This window comes from Tupaia chinensis, unplaced genomic scaffold (assembly GCF_000334495.1).
Source record: "Tupaia chinensis unplaced genomic scaffold, TupChi_1.0 Scaffold000494_1, whole genome shotgun sequence".
In the NCBI taxonomy this organism is placed as follows: domain Eukaryota; kingdom Metazoa; phylum Chordata; class Mammalia; order Scandentia; family Tupaiidae; genus Tupaia; species Tupaia belangeri.
In genome coordinates, this window is record NW_006160006.1 from 2100515 (window position 1) to 2115449 (window position 14935).

Here is a 14935-nt window from a genome sequence, read left to right on the forward strand (position 1 = left end):
AAGATCCCAAGAGGAGAATGGAGGAGAACGGATTGTGGCGTGGCCATCCCCTCTGGGGGATGATTTCTCACTTTCTGTCTCTCTGTCTCTGTCTGTCTGGCGAGCGCACGTGCCCTATAGTGAAAAACCTCTCAAAAAAAAAAAAGTTTAATTATCACATTTTAATTAGTGACTTAACAGATTCATCGGAATTATGTGTAAAAACTGTTTACAAATTATATAAAATGTAAAGTTAAACGCAGTCTGCCTTGCCTTATTGGTGATTTGACGCACCTGCTTTAACTAGGCGTCTAAACCACGTTCAGTGGTTGAATAACAGTCATGTTATAAACCGAGACCCTGTGCCTGTCACGGCTCTGGCTGGCTGAAATCGGGGTGAGTCTCAGGGTAGGGGCCCCGTCGGGGTGTCGCTGTCTCTGTCTCGCCCTCCCTCTTCTCTTTTCTCTTTCTCATAGGAGTAAACTTTTTAAAATCACATGAAAGTCACTTTTATGGATTTTTTTTGATCTTCCATTTTCTTTATACCTAGTGGTAGGGTTGCCTACTGGCCCAGGGACTGTTGGTTTTCTGGAGGATTGTCCCTCACCCTCGGTTAAATTATTTCTAGTGGTTTTGATCTGTGCCTGTGTGTGGCGTTGTGCAGTGTCCCACGTGGCTCCTTTCACGCACTCTGGTCAGATCTCGCGTGCTGCGTCTTGGTCAGGGTGAACGCCACGTGGCCGTTGCCCAGCGCTCTGGCTGCCTGGTGCTGTGCTGAGGAAGGACGCGACGTGGGCGTGGACTCCACGGCGTGCCAAGGTGGCCCCCGCTGACTCCTTCTGTCCCTAACACCGTGCTGTGTGGCATTTGGAGGTCGCACTTTTTTGAAGCGTCACTATAACCACGACCTTGCAGGAAGAAGGTTTCTTGGTTTAAATAAAAGCCCTCTTGTGTCCATCCCGGCAGCGAGTGGCACGCCTGTGTCAGGTTAAGCACGATCAGGTTGTCACTTCCTCCTGCCCCACGTTCCTGACTGAAGTTCACTGAACCGTGGACGCCATGTTGGACTTCTGGTCCTTGGAGTGATGGTTGTAGTCTGGAGGGTCGGCCATGGCAACACCCAAGATCTTGCCTCGGGTCTGGGCACAGCTCTCCAGGGGAGCCCCCGGGCTGCCCGCAGTGCTGACTCGGCCCTCTCTCCGCAGTCGTCCTACTCCCAGCTACTGGCAGCCACATGCCTTACGAAGCTCGTGTCGCGCACGAACAACCCCCTGCCGCTGGAGCAGCGAGTGGACATCCGTGAGTAGGGGCTTGTCGGTCTGTCCGGAGAAGTTGGTTCAGTGGTTTGCCAGTGACACTCCAGTCTGGGCACCTCTCGGGTAATGTGCTAAAATTGCTCAGCAGACAGGATATGTAGAAAACAGAATTTGGGGCTCCTGAAGGAGAAAAGGCCAGATGTGTAAGGATAAAGCCCTGTCACCCCGTTCGTTGTCAGGAGACGTCTCTCACTTAGCCTTTCCGAATGCGAAGCCCTGAATGAGAGCCCACCGTCCTAAGTCGGAGGTCCCGTTCTCAGTTGTGCAAGGAAGGAAGAGCTTGTAGGGTGAATAATGTAACGTCCTATTCTCGGCCGGCTCGTGTGTTTGACGTACCCTCCCTGGCAGTGCTGAGGTGACGGGATCGCTTTGTTTTCTAGGGAACTATGTGCTCAACTACCTTGCCACGCGGCCCAAGCTGGCCACCTTTGTGACCCAGGCGCTCATTCAGTTGTACGCCAGGATCACCAAGCTGGGCTGGTTCGACTGCCAGAAGGACGACTATGTGTTCAGAAATGCCATCACAGACGTCACAAGGTTTTTACAGGTACCACGTATGTATTTTCCAAGTAGGGAGAGGAGGCACAACACACGTGTGGGGGGCTGCATGTTTGGGGGAAAAGAAAATGAAAATGTGGGTTTGTTTTGGCATACAAGTTTTTGCAGTCAGTACTTTGGGTGTTGTGTGTGTGCTTTAGAGAGAGGCTTTGCTCTAGGGCACGTGTCCTCATGGCAGAGAGAGAGCTGAGAAATCACCCCCAGGGAATGAGCACGCCCAGTCCCTCTCCTCCATTCTCCTCTCGGGATTTTGGGCACGCACATGTGCACGCAGGTCCGGAACTCAGACCGCAGTCAGCCATGCGGGGGTCAGCTGCCCTGACCACTGCGCCACTGCTGGACCCTCAGTAGAGGTTTTTATCATAATATGCACTTCCATGAACTCCGTGAGGATCCCTTGAATATAGCCCTCCTCCTTTTTAAAAATTACACGAGATGGAATTCCTCGGTTAGTCCCTTCTGCCTCTTTTACCCACCCATGCCTACGTGTCTGCACAGACCGGCCCAGCCGCCTCCTTCCGCGTGTCCACGTCTGCGTCCAAGCTGACGCGCTGTAATCTGCAGGTGTTTCCCTTGCGTGGCTGTTAAATAAGTGCTTCGGTCACGGTCCCAGGACAGGACCCTGTCACACTTAGACTGTGTCTATAGGGTGAACGCCTAGTCTAGGATGACTCAAAGGGACATGTATGCTTTTGACTTTCAAAGATAGTTCCAAATTACCCTCAAAAAAGTTTTGTCTTATTGGGACCAGCAGTTGGCGTAATGGCTATTTCACTGAACTCCCACGTAGTCGACCGTGATTCGAGTCCCGGACCTGGTGGTTTAAACTCACACTGGGCACATGTGCGTGTGTGCCCAAGATCCCGAGAGGAGAAAAGAGGAGAAGGGATTGCGGCGTGACCATCTCCCGGGGGGTGATTTCTCGCTTTCCGTCTATCTGTCTCTCTCTGTTTGGCGAGCGTACGCACCTTATAGTGAAAACCTCTCAAAAAAAAAAAAAAAAGTTTTGCCTTATTTACACTGACACTGACAGTTCTACTGAATGCCTACTTTCCAGTTTCTCAGCTCTGAAAGCTGAATTTTATTTTCTTCTTTTTTTTTTTTTTTTTTTTAAGATTTTTGCCATAGTGTGTGCACTCACCAGGGAGAGACAGAGTGAGGGAGACGGAGAAGGATGGCTATGCCGCCGGCTCTTCTACTCCATCAGCCCCCCAGCAGGGATGGCTATGCCGCCGGCTCTTCTACTGCATCCTCCTCTTGGGATTTGGGCGCACGCACACACACACACACCTGGCATGAGTTTCAAGCCTCCAGGTACCGGACTTGAACTGCAGTCGACCATGTGGGAGTCCATTATTTTAAACACAACACTATCTGCTGGCCCCTTATTTTTCCAATTTAATAGGGAAATAAAGTTGGTATCTCATTCTCTGGGTTATGCGTGAGACTAAGCAAATTTTCATGTCTAACTTGCTGTTTATATTTATTTTTCTATGGATTTCCTGTGTGCGCACGTGCATGTGTATATATGTAATTTTTGCTTCAGATTCTTTGCTTTTTCTTATGTTTTATGCAGCCTCTGTAAATTGTATTGTTTGTCATTTACTTTAATATGTGTTTTGCAGTTTATCAGTTTATCTTTTTATATATTGTGTGTGCTAAACTGCTTGTGGGAATTTTTAAAAACGAAAGTTTTGAATTTTGGTGAAGTGGGGTTTATCAGTCTTCCCGTACGGCAGTGAGGCTTTGGTCCCGCAGAGTACCGGTTTTAACAGGCAGATCCGCGCGTGACCAGATTCTGCCTGGGGCACACAGGTGCCCTCCGACTCCAGGATCCAGTGCACATGCCAATACCTTCTGCCTTACTTTTTCTCCCCAGGACAGTGTGGAATACTGCATCATTGGGGTCACAATTTTATCCCAGCTAACCAATGAAATTAATCAAGTAAGTGCCCCCGTCTTCCTCACTGAAGTAAGTGCCATGTTTACTCTTCGCATTGGTGTCTCCTGCTGTGTGTGGGGTGAGCTCTTTTGGCAGTTGTGTGCTTTCGTGGTAAGTGATTGATGCCCTTTGGAAACAGAACGTTTCCATTTGGCTTTCCTCTGTAAGTGCAAGCTAGCTCAGTCCTCGTCCTGGGCTCCTCCTGTCCCCAGAACATTCTACCCTCCCATCTCAGCCTTCCTTACTGGTGACCCTGCTCGGTTTAGAGATGATAGCCATGGTCCCAATCATGAAAGATGAGCCTTGCTAATAAAAACAAATGGGCCCAGAGCAATTATAAAAACGGAGCCCGCATCCTCCGCGCGGCCCGTCTGCTCCTGCCCACATGGCCGTGTCCTGGCGTTCACAAGTCCGTTCCCGAGTTCCCGAGTGCCACCTGGAGATTCAGCCGGCAATCTTTTCAGAGCGTGTGGAGCTCTCAGCTGAACACGCACTGATGTTTTCAGGCTCCTTCATGTCACCAGTGCTACAGAGGAAACACCAGTGGCTTTCTTTGGCTCCAGCTTTTTTCCCCAATCATTTACTTTTGTCTGCAGCTAAAACTTCGTAGTGATCACAGGCTAGTTACTAACCTTCTGTCATCTCACCCTCAGGTCACCTGTTGATTTCATTAGCAGTACTGTCGCCATTGCTCCTAATTATGCAGAAACCACAGTCAGCTCTGGGCACTTGTGACTGAGGACGGGGCTGTCCCACGTGCAGCCGCTGGTGGCTGTTAGAGCCAGGTTCTCTGTCACATGCAGTCCTCAGCATGATCAGTATTTTATCAAAATAATAATAGCCTACCTTTTGTGGTGAAAACTGTGTCGGCTGCTCTTCGAAGCATTTACTTACACTAACATAATCCTCCGCTCGGTCCTACAAGATCGCTATAACTGCTGCTTGACCCTGTTCTCTGCGGGGCACACGGAGGCCGACTGGCGTGCCAGCAGTGTCGCTGTGTGTCGGCAGCAGTGCCCAAATTCGAAGCTGGGCCGTCTCGTTGCAGAGCGTGTGCCCTCAGTCTCCCCGCCCTCTGGCCATGCTTCCCTCGCAGCTGGAGCGCGCACGCACTAAGGCCGAATGGCTCCCTCTGAGTGTCCGCGTGATGACACCCTTCAGAATCCCACTTGTCTTTAAATGAAACGATGAACATGTGCCTAATGGACTTCACGTGCCGCGACCAGCATAACGGGCTACACGCGGTGCGAAGCGCGCATCTAGCAATTCCCCTTTACCGGAGAGAACGTGGCAGCTCTGTGATGCCGGATCTAGACTGGGAATATTTTGAACCTCTAAATAACTTTGATTTTTCCTTGTTTCTGGCTGTCCGATTTAAATCAGAAAGTATTTTTCTGTCTCCTTTCTTGTTTGAATTTAGAAATAAAGTCAGGGGAGACATTTTGTTAAAAGCAAAATGAGCCCCCTCTTGGATAAATTGATCAGTAAATAGAGGAGTTTTACGTTTCCAGTAAGTGGTCAGACTGAAAGGACCCCAGGCAACCTCCAAATTTCTCAGTCCCACGTACTCAGGAGTGAGGGCACACTGAAGAGGAACGAGTTAGTTCTTGGTCCCAGAAACACTTAAAACTGAGCTAAAGAGACAAGAGCCGAGGTTACCTGAGTGATCGGGCAGCCGTTTAGATGAAGCTGCCATGGCTGTGGAGTACACTGCGTGTCGACATAGGTAGGAGAGGAGGTGAAGGCTGCAGGCTGGTGCTCACCTGAAGTCCACGGCTGTTCATTGAGTATGGTTTTGGAAAGTCTGCAGGAACTTCAGCCTTGAGTTGTTTTCTTCTTCTTTTTTTTCTTTTCCAAAATCAAACCTTGCTACTGTGTTTGAGATAAGCCACATTACAACATTGATGGTGATTATTAGCAATTTAAGCTTGTTTGCATCCTTAAGTACAGAGGAAATAAAAATAGCAATAGAGTAGCTGTCCATAGCTCGGTGTTTAAGCCTTGCGTACATGGGGAGCTGGAGCCCACACAGCTGGCTGGATTCACATCCCAGCCCCAGTGGCGTGGGACACATGCCAGGCACACGTGCATGCGTGCCCCAAATCCTAAAAGATGGGAGAAGAACGATTGCCTTGTGATTACACCCCACCAGGGTTACACTCACTTGATCTCTCTCTGGCAATAAGAAATAATCACCATAAAGGGCTAGTCTCCATATGGTAGTTGAGACTGCTGGCCCCCACATGGCCAACTACAGAGTTCAAGTCCCAAGCTCAGCGGCTTGAAAAATACACTAGGTGTATGTGTGTGCATACCCAAGATCCTGAGAGGAGAATGGAGAAGGGATTACAATGTGACCATCCCACCTGGGGGGGGGTACTTCCTCCCTCCCTCCCTCCTCCTCCTCCTCCTCCTCCTCCTCCTTCTTCCTCTCTCTCTCTCTCACACACAAGTGCACATGTCCTAAAGCAAATTTGAGGGACCAGCAGGTGATGTAGTGGTCGAGGCACTAGGCTTCCATGTGGCCGACCGAAGTTTGAGTCCTAGACCTGACAGCTTGCGTTCTCTCTCTCTCTCTCTCTCTCTCTCTCTCTCGATAGTAAACTAAACAATAATAACTGTAATTATTAAAAATACTCCTTTAGTTTGTCCTATGTAAGCTAGAGAAAAGTGTTATCCTGGCTAGCTCTTCCACCTTAACTGTCCTGCATTCCCTCATTAGATATGGTTAACAATAAGTTAAACATTTTCAATGTATTTATGCTGCTTTTATTGGAAATTCTACTTTATTTAAAGTCTACATTAAAATTCCTTTTTTTCAGTTCTAAAACTTGCATTGGTTTATTTTTTTCTGCACAGGCAGACACCACCCATCCTTTAACCAAGCACAGGAAAATAGCCTCCTCTTTCCGAGATTCATCATTATTTGATATCTTTACGCTTTCCTGCAATCTACTAAAACAGGTAAGATTGCAGGGTGGGTCACCAAGAGAACGGGTGGGAACTTGTTTGAGGTCGACTCCTGACTGACTCCTGAGAGCTTATGTATCTCTTTAAGCATCATCTCAGGCCAACCCTGTGGCCGAGTGGTTAGGGGAGTCAGATCGCACCTGGCCAACCACACAGTTCAAATCCTGGCCCCAGGGAGCATACCCAAAGCTCCAGGAGGATGGAGAGACAGAGGAAAGGATGGCCGCATGGTCACATCCCACTGAGGGGCGCTTCCTCCACCGCCCTCTCTCTGGCAAGTGTACACACTCTCTAGGGGAAAAAAAGTTCGAAAAAATCATCTCTCTGGACCAGCAGATGGTGTAGTGGTTACATCACTGGACTCGCATTGTCACCCCCATGTTCAAGTCCCGGACCCGGCAGCTAAAAACTCACACCGGATGCATATGTGTGTGTGCACCCAAAATCCCAAGTTGAGAATGGAGAAGGGATTGTAGTGTGGCCTTCCCCCTGGGGGGTGATTTCTTGCTTTCTCTCTCTCTTCCTGGCGAGTGCACGTGCCCTATAGGAAAAATCTCCCTTAAAAAATAAAATAATTTGAAAAAAAGAAGAACAGAAAAAATATCATCTCTCACGCAACGTGCATCTCAGAGGTGGTGAAGAAACTTGCCAGATTGTCCACTAAAGTTAGAGAAAGGATTGGGATCGCCTGTCCCAGGTCTGTCCCCAGGTGAAGAGAGTCGGTGAACACTTACCGCGTATGCCTGTCTTGAAGAATCTAGTTTAGAGAGTTTGAGATTGTATAGTTTGTTTATAACCACATAAAATCTTCCCAAGGAGAGCGAGAGCGCGTTAGCTCGGCAGCGTTTGGTTCTTAGTGCTCCGGGAGCGGGCTCAGACAGCGACGCGCCCTCGGCTGGCGCCCGCCCCCCGCTGAGCTCAGAGCGACAGATAAACAGCAACATCTGCAAAGAGAAGAGGATTTGTATTTTTTGATATCTTTACGCTTTCCTGCAATCTACTAAAACAGGTAAGATTGCAGGGTGGGTCACCAAGAGAACGGGTGGGAACTTGTTTGAGGTCGACTCCTGACTGACTCCTGAGAGCTTATGTATCTCTTTAAGCATCATCTCAGGCCAACCCTGTGGCCGAGTGGTTAGGGGAGTCAGATCGCACCTGGCCAACCACACAGTTCAAATCCTGGCCCCAGGGAGCATACCCAAAGCTCCAGGAGGATGGAGAGACAGAGGAAAGGATGGCCGCATGGTCACATCCCACTGAGGGGCGCTTCCTCCACCGCCCTCTCTCTGGCAAGTGTACACACTCTCTAGGGGAAAAAAAGTTCGAAAAAATCATCTCTCTGGACCAGCAGATGGTGTAGTGGTTACATCACTGGACTCGCATTGTCACCCCCATGTTCAAGTCCCGGACCCGGCAGCTAAAAACTCACACCGGATGCATATGTGTGTGTGCACCCAAAATCCCAAGTTGAGAATGGAGAAGGGATTGTAGTGTGGCCTTCCCCCTGGGGGGTGATTTCTTGCTTTCTCTCTCTCTTCCTGGCGAGTGCACGTGCCCTATAGGAAAAATCTCCCTTAAAAAATAAAATAATTTGAAAAAAAGAAGAACAGAAAAAATATCATCTCTCACGCAACGTGCATCTCAGAGGTGGTGAAGAAACTTGCCAGATTGTCCACTAAAGTTAGAGAAAGGATTGGGATCGCCTGTCCCAGGTCTGTCCCCAGGTGAAGAGAGTCGGTGAACACTTACCGCGTATGCCTGTCTTGAAGAATCTAGTTTAGAGAGTTTGAGATTGTATAGTTTGTTTATAACCACATAAAATCTTCCCAAGGAGAGCGAGAGCGCGTTAGCTCGGCAGCGTTTGGTTCTTAGTGCTCCGGGAGCGGGCTCAGACAGCGACGCGCCCTCGGCTGGCGCCCGCCCCCCCGCTGAGCTCAGAGCGACAGATAAACAGCAACATCTGCAAGGAGAAGTGGATTTGTATTTTTAACATCCATTTCGATTTAATAACCCGAAGGGGTAGACAGTATCACATAAGGAAATTACCTGTTTTAACATCGAAAGAGGCGTCTCACTCCATTTACTGGTAGAGTGCAGCCACGGCGGGAGTGCCAACCTGGGCCCCTCAGTTCCAGCGGCGGGGGCATGTTTCGCCCCTGTGTGAAGCTAATTGAGGTTAGCCTCTTTCTTCTTGTTCACTTCTGTTTTTATTTTCCAGTATTTTGCAATTGTAGTTTCAGAAACAAGTTTGGATTGTTCCTATCGGCCCAATTCATGATGCCCATCTTTTTCCTCAGTTAGTTTTACCTGAAAATTTCCAGTCAGTCCTCAGGTTAGGCGAGCCACCTGGCAAAAGCTCTCATACCCCCAGGGGGGAAAAGCTTTTGAGAAAACTAAGGATTGACTGTTCCTCGCTGGTAAAATCAGAAACAAATAGTGAGCCAGCCAGCGGGGGCTGGTCACGGAGTCCGCTATAGCTAGGCCCATACGAGCTATGGCCTGCAGGTGCGCTGAGGGAGAGAGTGCCGAATTCAGTGGTGGCTTTAGCTCCGGTCTGGAAGATTTCTGCTGACGACAGTGATGGTGGTGGTACGAAGAGTCCGAGGGCAGGGGCATACACTTCCCCCGAGCTCCCCAGAGTGAGCCTGCCCTGTGCCGGAATAACTGGGATTGCACATCAGCTGTGATACACGAAGCCCGTGCCAGCCCGGAATTCCCGTGGCTATTCTGTCTGAAACGTGAAGAGCAGACGTTCCAGTTTCGTGTGTATAGCAAATATGTTTCCACGGCTGTACAAAGGTGGCTGAAGGGAAAATACACTTTATTGCGCTAAAATGAAACCTTCTTTTCTGGCTTAACAACCTTCTGGTGAGTCTGGGAGTGAGCTTGGAAGAGAAGAGGGATTGCTTGTGTCTCACAGTGTGGTAATCTTCCAGGCTTCGGGGAAAAACCTGAACTTGAATGACGAGAGCCAGCACGGCTTGCTCATGCAGCTGCTCAAACTCACTCACAACTGCCTGAACTTCGACTTCATCGGCACGTCCACGGACGAGTCCTCGGACGACTTGTGCACCGTGCAGATCCCAACCAGCTGGAGATCAGGTATCACCCCGCTCCGCACAGGAATGCGGGCCCCCGCTCCGCACAGGTCTGCAGGCCCCCGCTCCGCACAGGTCTGCAGGCGAGCACTGAAGCTCTGGCAACCCTTCTTGTGCTCTGAAAGAAACCTTAGGACTTTAGCGTGTATTTTGTAATGTAGGGGAGAAGTTACTGGAGGGGCCCTGGAGATTCCCCCAGGATAGGACTCTGATTTACTGGTTAATAGTAGATATATAGTTGACCTTCTTATAATAATTGCCTAGAAATGTCTGTTCTCTGTATATTGATCTTTAAAAACAAAATTAAACAAAGAACTCGAGCTCATGTTTGTCTTGCTAAGGATAAAAGTGTTCAGTTCTTGCTATTGGAAAGGTGTCTAAGTTCAAGAATCAAAAGAATGAATCTGCTTCTTAGAAAAGCTAAAGCTATTTCTTTTTAAAGAAAGCAGAAATCCGTTATTTGTGTGTCGCTTTCTAAAGAAATGAGTGCTCTGCAGGGTGACAGGCAGGCGTGTCCCTCGGGTTCGGGCCGGAAGTGTGCGGCCATGGTGCGTGGACAGACGTGCTTCATGACATGGCCTCCTCTCTCTGTTTCAGCATTCTTAGACTCTTCCACTCTGCAGCTGTTTTTTGACCTGTATCATTCCATCCCTCCTTCATTTTCTCCTCTGGTGAGTCAAGACCGCAGTTGCCAAAGCAGACCGGTTTCTAGAAGGTGGCAATGGAGGTGGGCTTGTGTTCACTTTGCTTTATAAAGCCGTGGAGGTGAAGCCCAGAGGTACTGGAGTTGTTCACCAGCCGGTGGTGTTAAGCTTGCGCTTACAGGACCTGGCAGTAGTCTTCCTAGCTCTCGGTGGCTCCTGTCGTGGCCAGCCACCACAGATGGTCGAGCCCTTCTGGTCTCACACTGATGACATCACGCTGTACCTCAGTTTGCCTCACCTGCCGCCCACCTAGGCCAACCACGAAGGTGGTCCTGAGTGTACAAATGCTGTTCAACACTTCAGGCGTAGTCAGTGGTGGTACTTGCACACCCTCAGGAGACAGCCAAGCTGTCAGGAACAGCCTGATGTCATGTAGCGCTGTCATTACCTTCAAATCTGTGCATTCATTCAGGTTCTAAAATACCACTGGACGGGCATTTCAGTTCGTTGCTCCAAAATACTGTTGAACACGAAGTACACCAGGAAACACAGAGAAGGGTGGTCAGGGTATGTGGCACTCCTGCAGTGAGCTTTCCTGCTCATCACGGTACTTTCCCATATTAATACAGACTTCCGGTTAGCAGAAGAATGAACTCAGTGTTGTGTTTATTATTAGTCAGCAAGAAAAGGTAACCCGGGAAAGGGGTACTTCCTGAGGCTCGGGCGAGATAGGCCGTGTGGGGCACTGCTGCCTGGCAGCCGAGGCCCCGCGGCGGGCCCGGTGCTGTTCCCAGCCCACCTGAAACACAGGGTGGCGCGTGCATGTAGTCCCAGCATGGAGGAGGCTAGGCAGGAGGGTCACGGCATGGTGAGACCCTGGCAAAATGTAATAGACCCCACACATCAAAACAAAAGAAGGATGCCTAGTTAAAGGACTTTGCAGAGGCGTGAGCAGAATTAGTCCGGAAGTAGAGGCGATACACACCCCTGGGGCTGGCAGCATGGGGGCCCCGAGGTGCTGGGGCAGCAGGCAGACTGTAGAGGCTGAAGCTGTGGGAGGGTGGGGGGCTGCCCAGTAAGAGCTGGGGCCGTCAGGAGAGAACGCCACCTCACACCCTGGCCGGAGGTGGGGGGCTGCTTTCCTCTGCCCCTCGTCTCCTGCTGGTACTTGCCAGTGGCTGAAGCCAACCAGAACCAGAGTGAGGAGCTTGGCTGGGTTCTCCAGAGGCCAGCCTCCCAGGAAGCAAGGCCGACAGGACAGAGGTAGTTCTGGAGGGGCAGACAGCATGGCCGGAAAGGGGAGACTTTTCAGTATAAACACCATTTTTGGGTCTTATTTATTTGCTTAGAACAGATAAGATTTGGTTTTGTGTGTTTGTTCTTAATTTGCCAGAGAGCACAAGCACATGCACTCACTAGAGAGAGGCAGATTGACAGGACAGTGAGAAAGCCCTGGCCGTGGGGGCGGCCGTGTGCAGTCCCTTCTCCACTTCTCCTTCCAGGGCTTGGGGCGCACAGGCCAGAAAGCCCAGGACTCGGACCACGCATGCAGCCGTGTGGGCTCCAACCTGTGTCCCACACGCCGGCTGGCCCGGAACTCTACATGGCCGAGCCTCATGAGCCAAAAAGCCCTCTGAGAACGGGGAAAGCACCTAAGTCTAAAGCTTTATTAAGCTATAAATTATATGATATTTTTAAGCTTTAAACATAAATCTTAATAAAAACCAAAGAAGACTTTGGGGTGGCCAAAGAATAATACCTAAAGGAATTTCCAGATTGTGAATTTAAGTCGTTGTTATGATCAACTTTGGCTTCAATACTTTTTTCCTTGTCCTTTTACAAATAAGGCTGTTTGATAACCTGAAGAAGAATGGTGTGTGGGGGAGGCCTGGTGAGAATAGCCTCGCCTTCCCCGTAATCACCCGCGCGTGCATTGTGCCTGCTCGTAGGTATTATCCTGCTTAGTACAGATCGCCTCGGTCAGAAGATCCCTGTTTAACAACGCAGAGAGGGCCAAGTTTCTCTCCCATCTCGTCGACGGAGTTAAACGAATACTGGAAAACCCACAGGTAAGGCTTCTGGCAAGTTCTCAGGTGCGGGGTTGGTGTGTGCTTTGCTGTTCCAAGTCAGAAAGAATCCCCCCAGAGGCCGCGGCGAGCAGAAATTCCGGGAAACTGTTCAGTGGGCCGCTCTTCGGAAGATGATGTGAGTCTATTACTCGGAGAGTTCTGGAGTGTCGCCCTAAAGGTTTGTGTCCTCCAGCTGCAGAGGCACAGGCGTTGAGCAACGGGATGGCAATGAAACAGGAAAGTAGGGATGGGGGTAGAAATTCTTTTCCCGGAAATTAGGAGTCTAAAGTTTATTTTCCTTTACGTGTTTTAAATGTATATTAGTAACCTAAGTGTACAGGGCTGCCTTTAGGTGGGGAGGGGGTAGTCTCTTTTAGATGTTCACCCCACAACTTGATCACCCTTTTTGTCTTTTTTTTTTTTTTTGGAGAGGTTTTTTTTTTCACTATGGGGCGCGTGCGCTCGCCAGACAGACAGAGAGAAACATAGAGACAGAAAGTGAGAAATCACCCCCCAGGGGGGATGGTCACGCCGCAATCCCTTCTCCTCCATTCTCCCCTCGGGACCTTGGGCACGCACGCACACGCACCCAGCGTGAGTTTAAGCCACCGGGTCCGGGTCGCGAACCGCGGTCGACTACGTGGGAGTCCAGCGACATAGCCATTACGCTAACTGCTGGTTCCCCCTTTTTGTCTTTTTTTAGTCCCTGTCAGCCAACACTGCTTTTTCAAAGCACCAGGAAAGTTTACCCCTCTAGGGGAAAGCATAAAAAGTTTGTTTTTTAAATGTACTCAATTCCATTCCTTTTTTTTTTTTTTTAATTTAGTCGTTCAACACGGTGTATCAAGCACCTGTGTGCCAGGGATATGGTAGTGAGTGAGACAGAGTCTCCTCCGTGCATACGTGCATGCGTGCTAGCGGAGGAAGACACGTATGGGAAAGTGTGTAACTGAGTACACTGAGACGTGGAAAACCGAGTGTGAAATAACACAGACCCATGCAAACACGTTGTTTTAACAATATAAATATATGAAACACCCATGTAAGCTTGCCCTTGTCATTTAGTTGTGCTTGACGGTCAATTCACAGCGTAAAAGTACAAACTGTATTAAATTTCCTTTGACTGGCGAGGCGCGCTGGGCCCGTCCTGTCCCGGTTTGGGCTGGTTCTGCAGTATTGGCTGTATGACCTTAGGCAGAGCATGACCCTCCGGGCTTCCGTTTTGTACTGCCGGCCGGGACTAATCCCATCTCGCAGGATGGTCTCTTGAGCAGATGAGATAATGAACGTGTCCGTCTCTCTATGAAGTGACTTTTGGGAACGCATTTCTAAACATGATGTAGCTGTCCCGTCAGCGGGGACCTGTAGCCCGGGAGTTGGATGTGGAGCGGCCCCTTCTCCTGGGCGTCCCCGATCCTTACTGTTCTGGAAGGTGGGCGAATCTCATTTGACTCTCTCCCCCCATGCTGTTGCAGAGTTTGTCAGACCCCAACAATTACCACGAGTTTTGCAGACTGCTGGCCAGGTTGAAGAGTAACTACCAGCTGGGAGAGTTGGTGAAGGTGGAGAACTACCCTGAAGTCATCCGACTGATAGCCAACTTCACGGTGACCAGCCTGCAGGTGGGTCTCCGCCCGCTCTGCCTTCCCCTGCCCGGCGGAGCTTCTTCCCCGGGGGACTGTGGCCTGCTGAGAAAACGCCCTGCCTGCCCTGGGCACAAGTGGCCATGTGAGGGTTGCTGCCGCTGTAGTGCGTTCAGCCTCGTGTACTGAATGGGACTGTGTGGAAACTGCGAGGAGGGCGTTTGTGTTTGGGATAGAGAAAATCCCCTCATTATCACCCAGAAAAGCCAAGGTTGGCACAGGGAGTGGGACCGGAAAGGACAGGAGACCTGGTGCCCTCTCCCATGCTGTGTCGCGCGGGACCTGGTCTCCGACTTTATGGCTTGCATCGGAATTACCTAGGAGTTGCTGGAAAACACGGGTGCTTGGCTCCAGCCTTTCCAGTTCACCAGGCCCGGGTGAGCCTCGCCTCTCCGTTTCTGACGAGCTCCCCCTCTCAGGTGTAGTCACATCTGAGAACCACTTCAGCCGGTTCTCCTATGCTAAGGTTTACACGAGGACCTCGCGCAGCTCTTCCCAGTGGGCGCTTACTCCCAGAGTTCTGCCGAGCTCACTGGCTAGTTGCCAGAGCAGAGCAGCTCTGGGACCCGCGTGGGGCCGCGGACCGCTGCGTGCAGGTGGGAACGCGCCCTCTGCTCTGCCCGCCCACAGCACTGGGAGTTCGCCCCAAACAGCGTGCACTATCTGCTGAGCCTGTGGCAGCGGCTGGGCGCCCCCCCGCCCCGCCGCCAAAGCCC

The 14935-nt window shown here is 50.4% G+C and overlaps 1 protein-coding gene across 1 annotated transcript in view; it reads left to right on the plus strand.

Annotated features, from left to right (window-relative positions):
- The window catches only part of XPO7 (exportin 7), a 44409-nt gene that overhangs the window by 3799 nt on the left and 25675 nt on the right, over window positions 1–14935 (plus strand). Inside the window, exons 3-11 of the mRNA XM_014590881.2 lie at window positions 1185–1278; window positions 1676–1842; window positions 3733–3798; window positions 6655–6759; window positions 9702–9867; window positions 10461–10534; window positions 12457–12576; window positions 14052–14198; window positions 14850–14907. Of these exons, the coding sequence (XP_014446367.1) occupies window positions 1185–1278; window positions 1676–1842; window positions 3733–3798; window positions 6655–6759; window positions 9702–9867; window positions 10461–10534; window positions 12457–12576; window positions 14052–14198; window positions 14850–14907 (997 nt within the window). The remainder of the gene's footprint in view (window positions 1–1184; window positions 1279–1675; window positions 1843–3732; window positions 3799–6654; window positions 6760–9701; window positions 9868–10460; window positions 10535–12456; window positions 12577–14051; window positions 14199–14849; window positions 14908–14935) is intronic.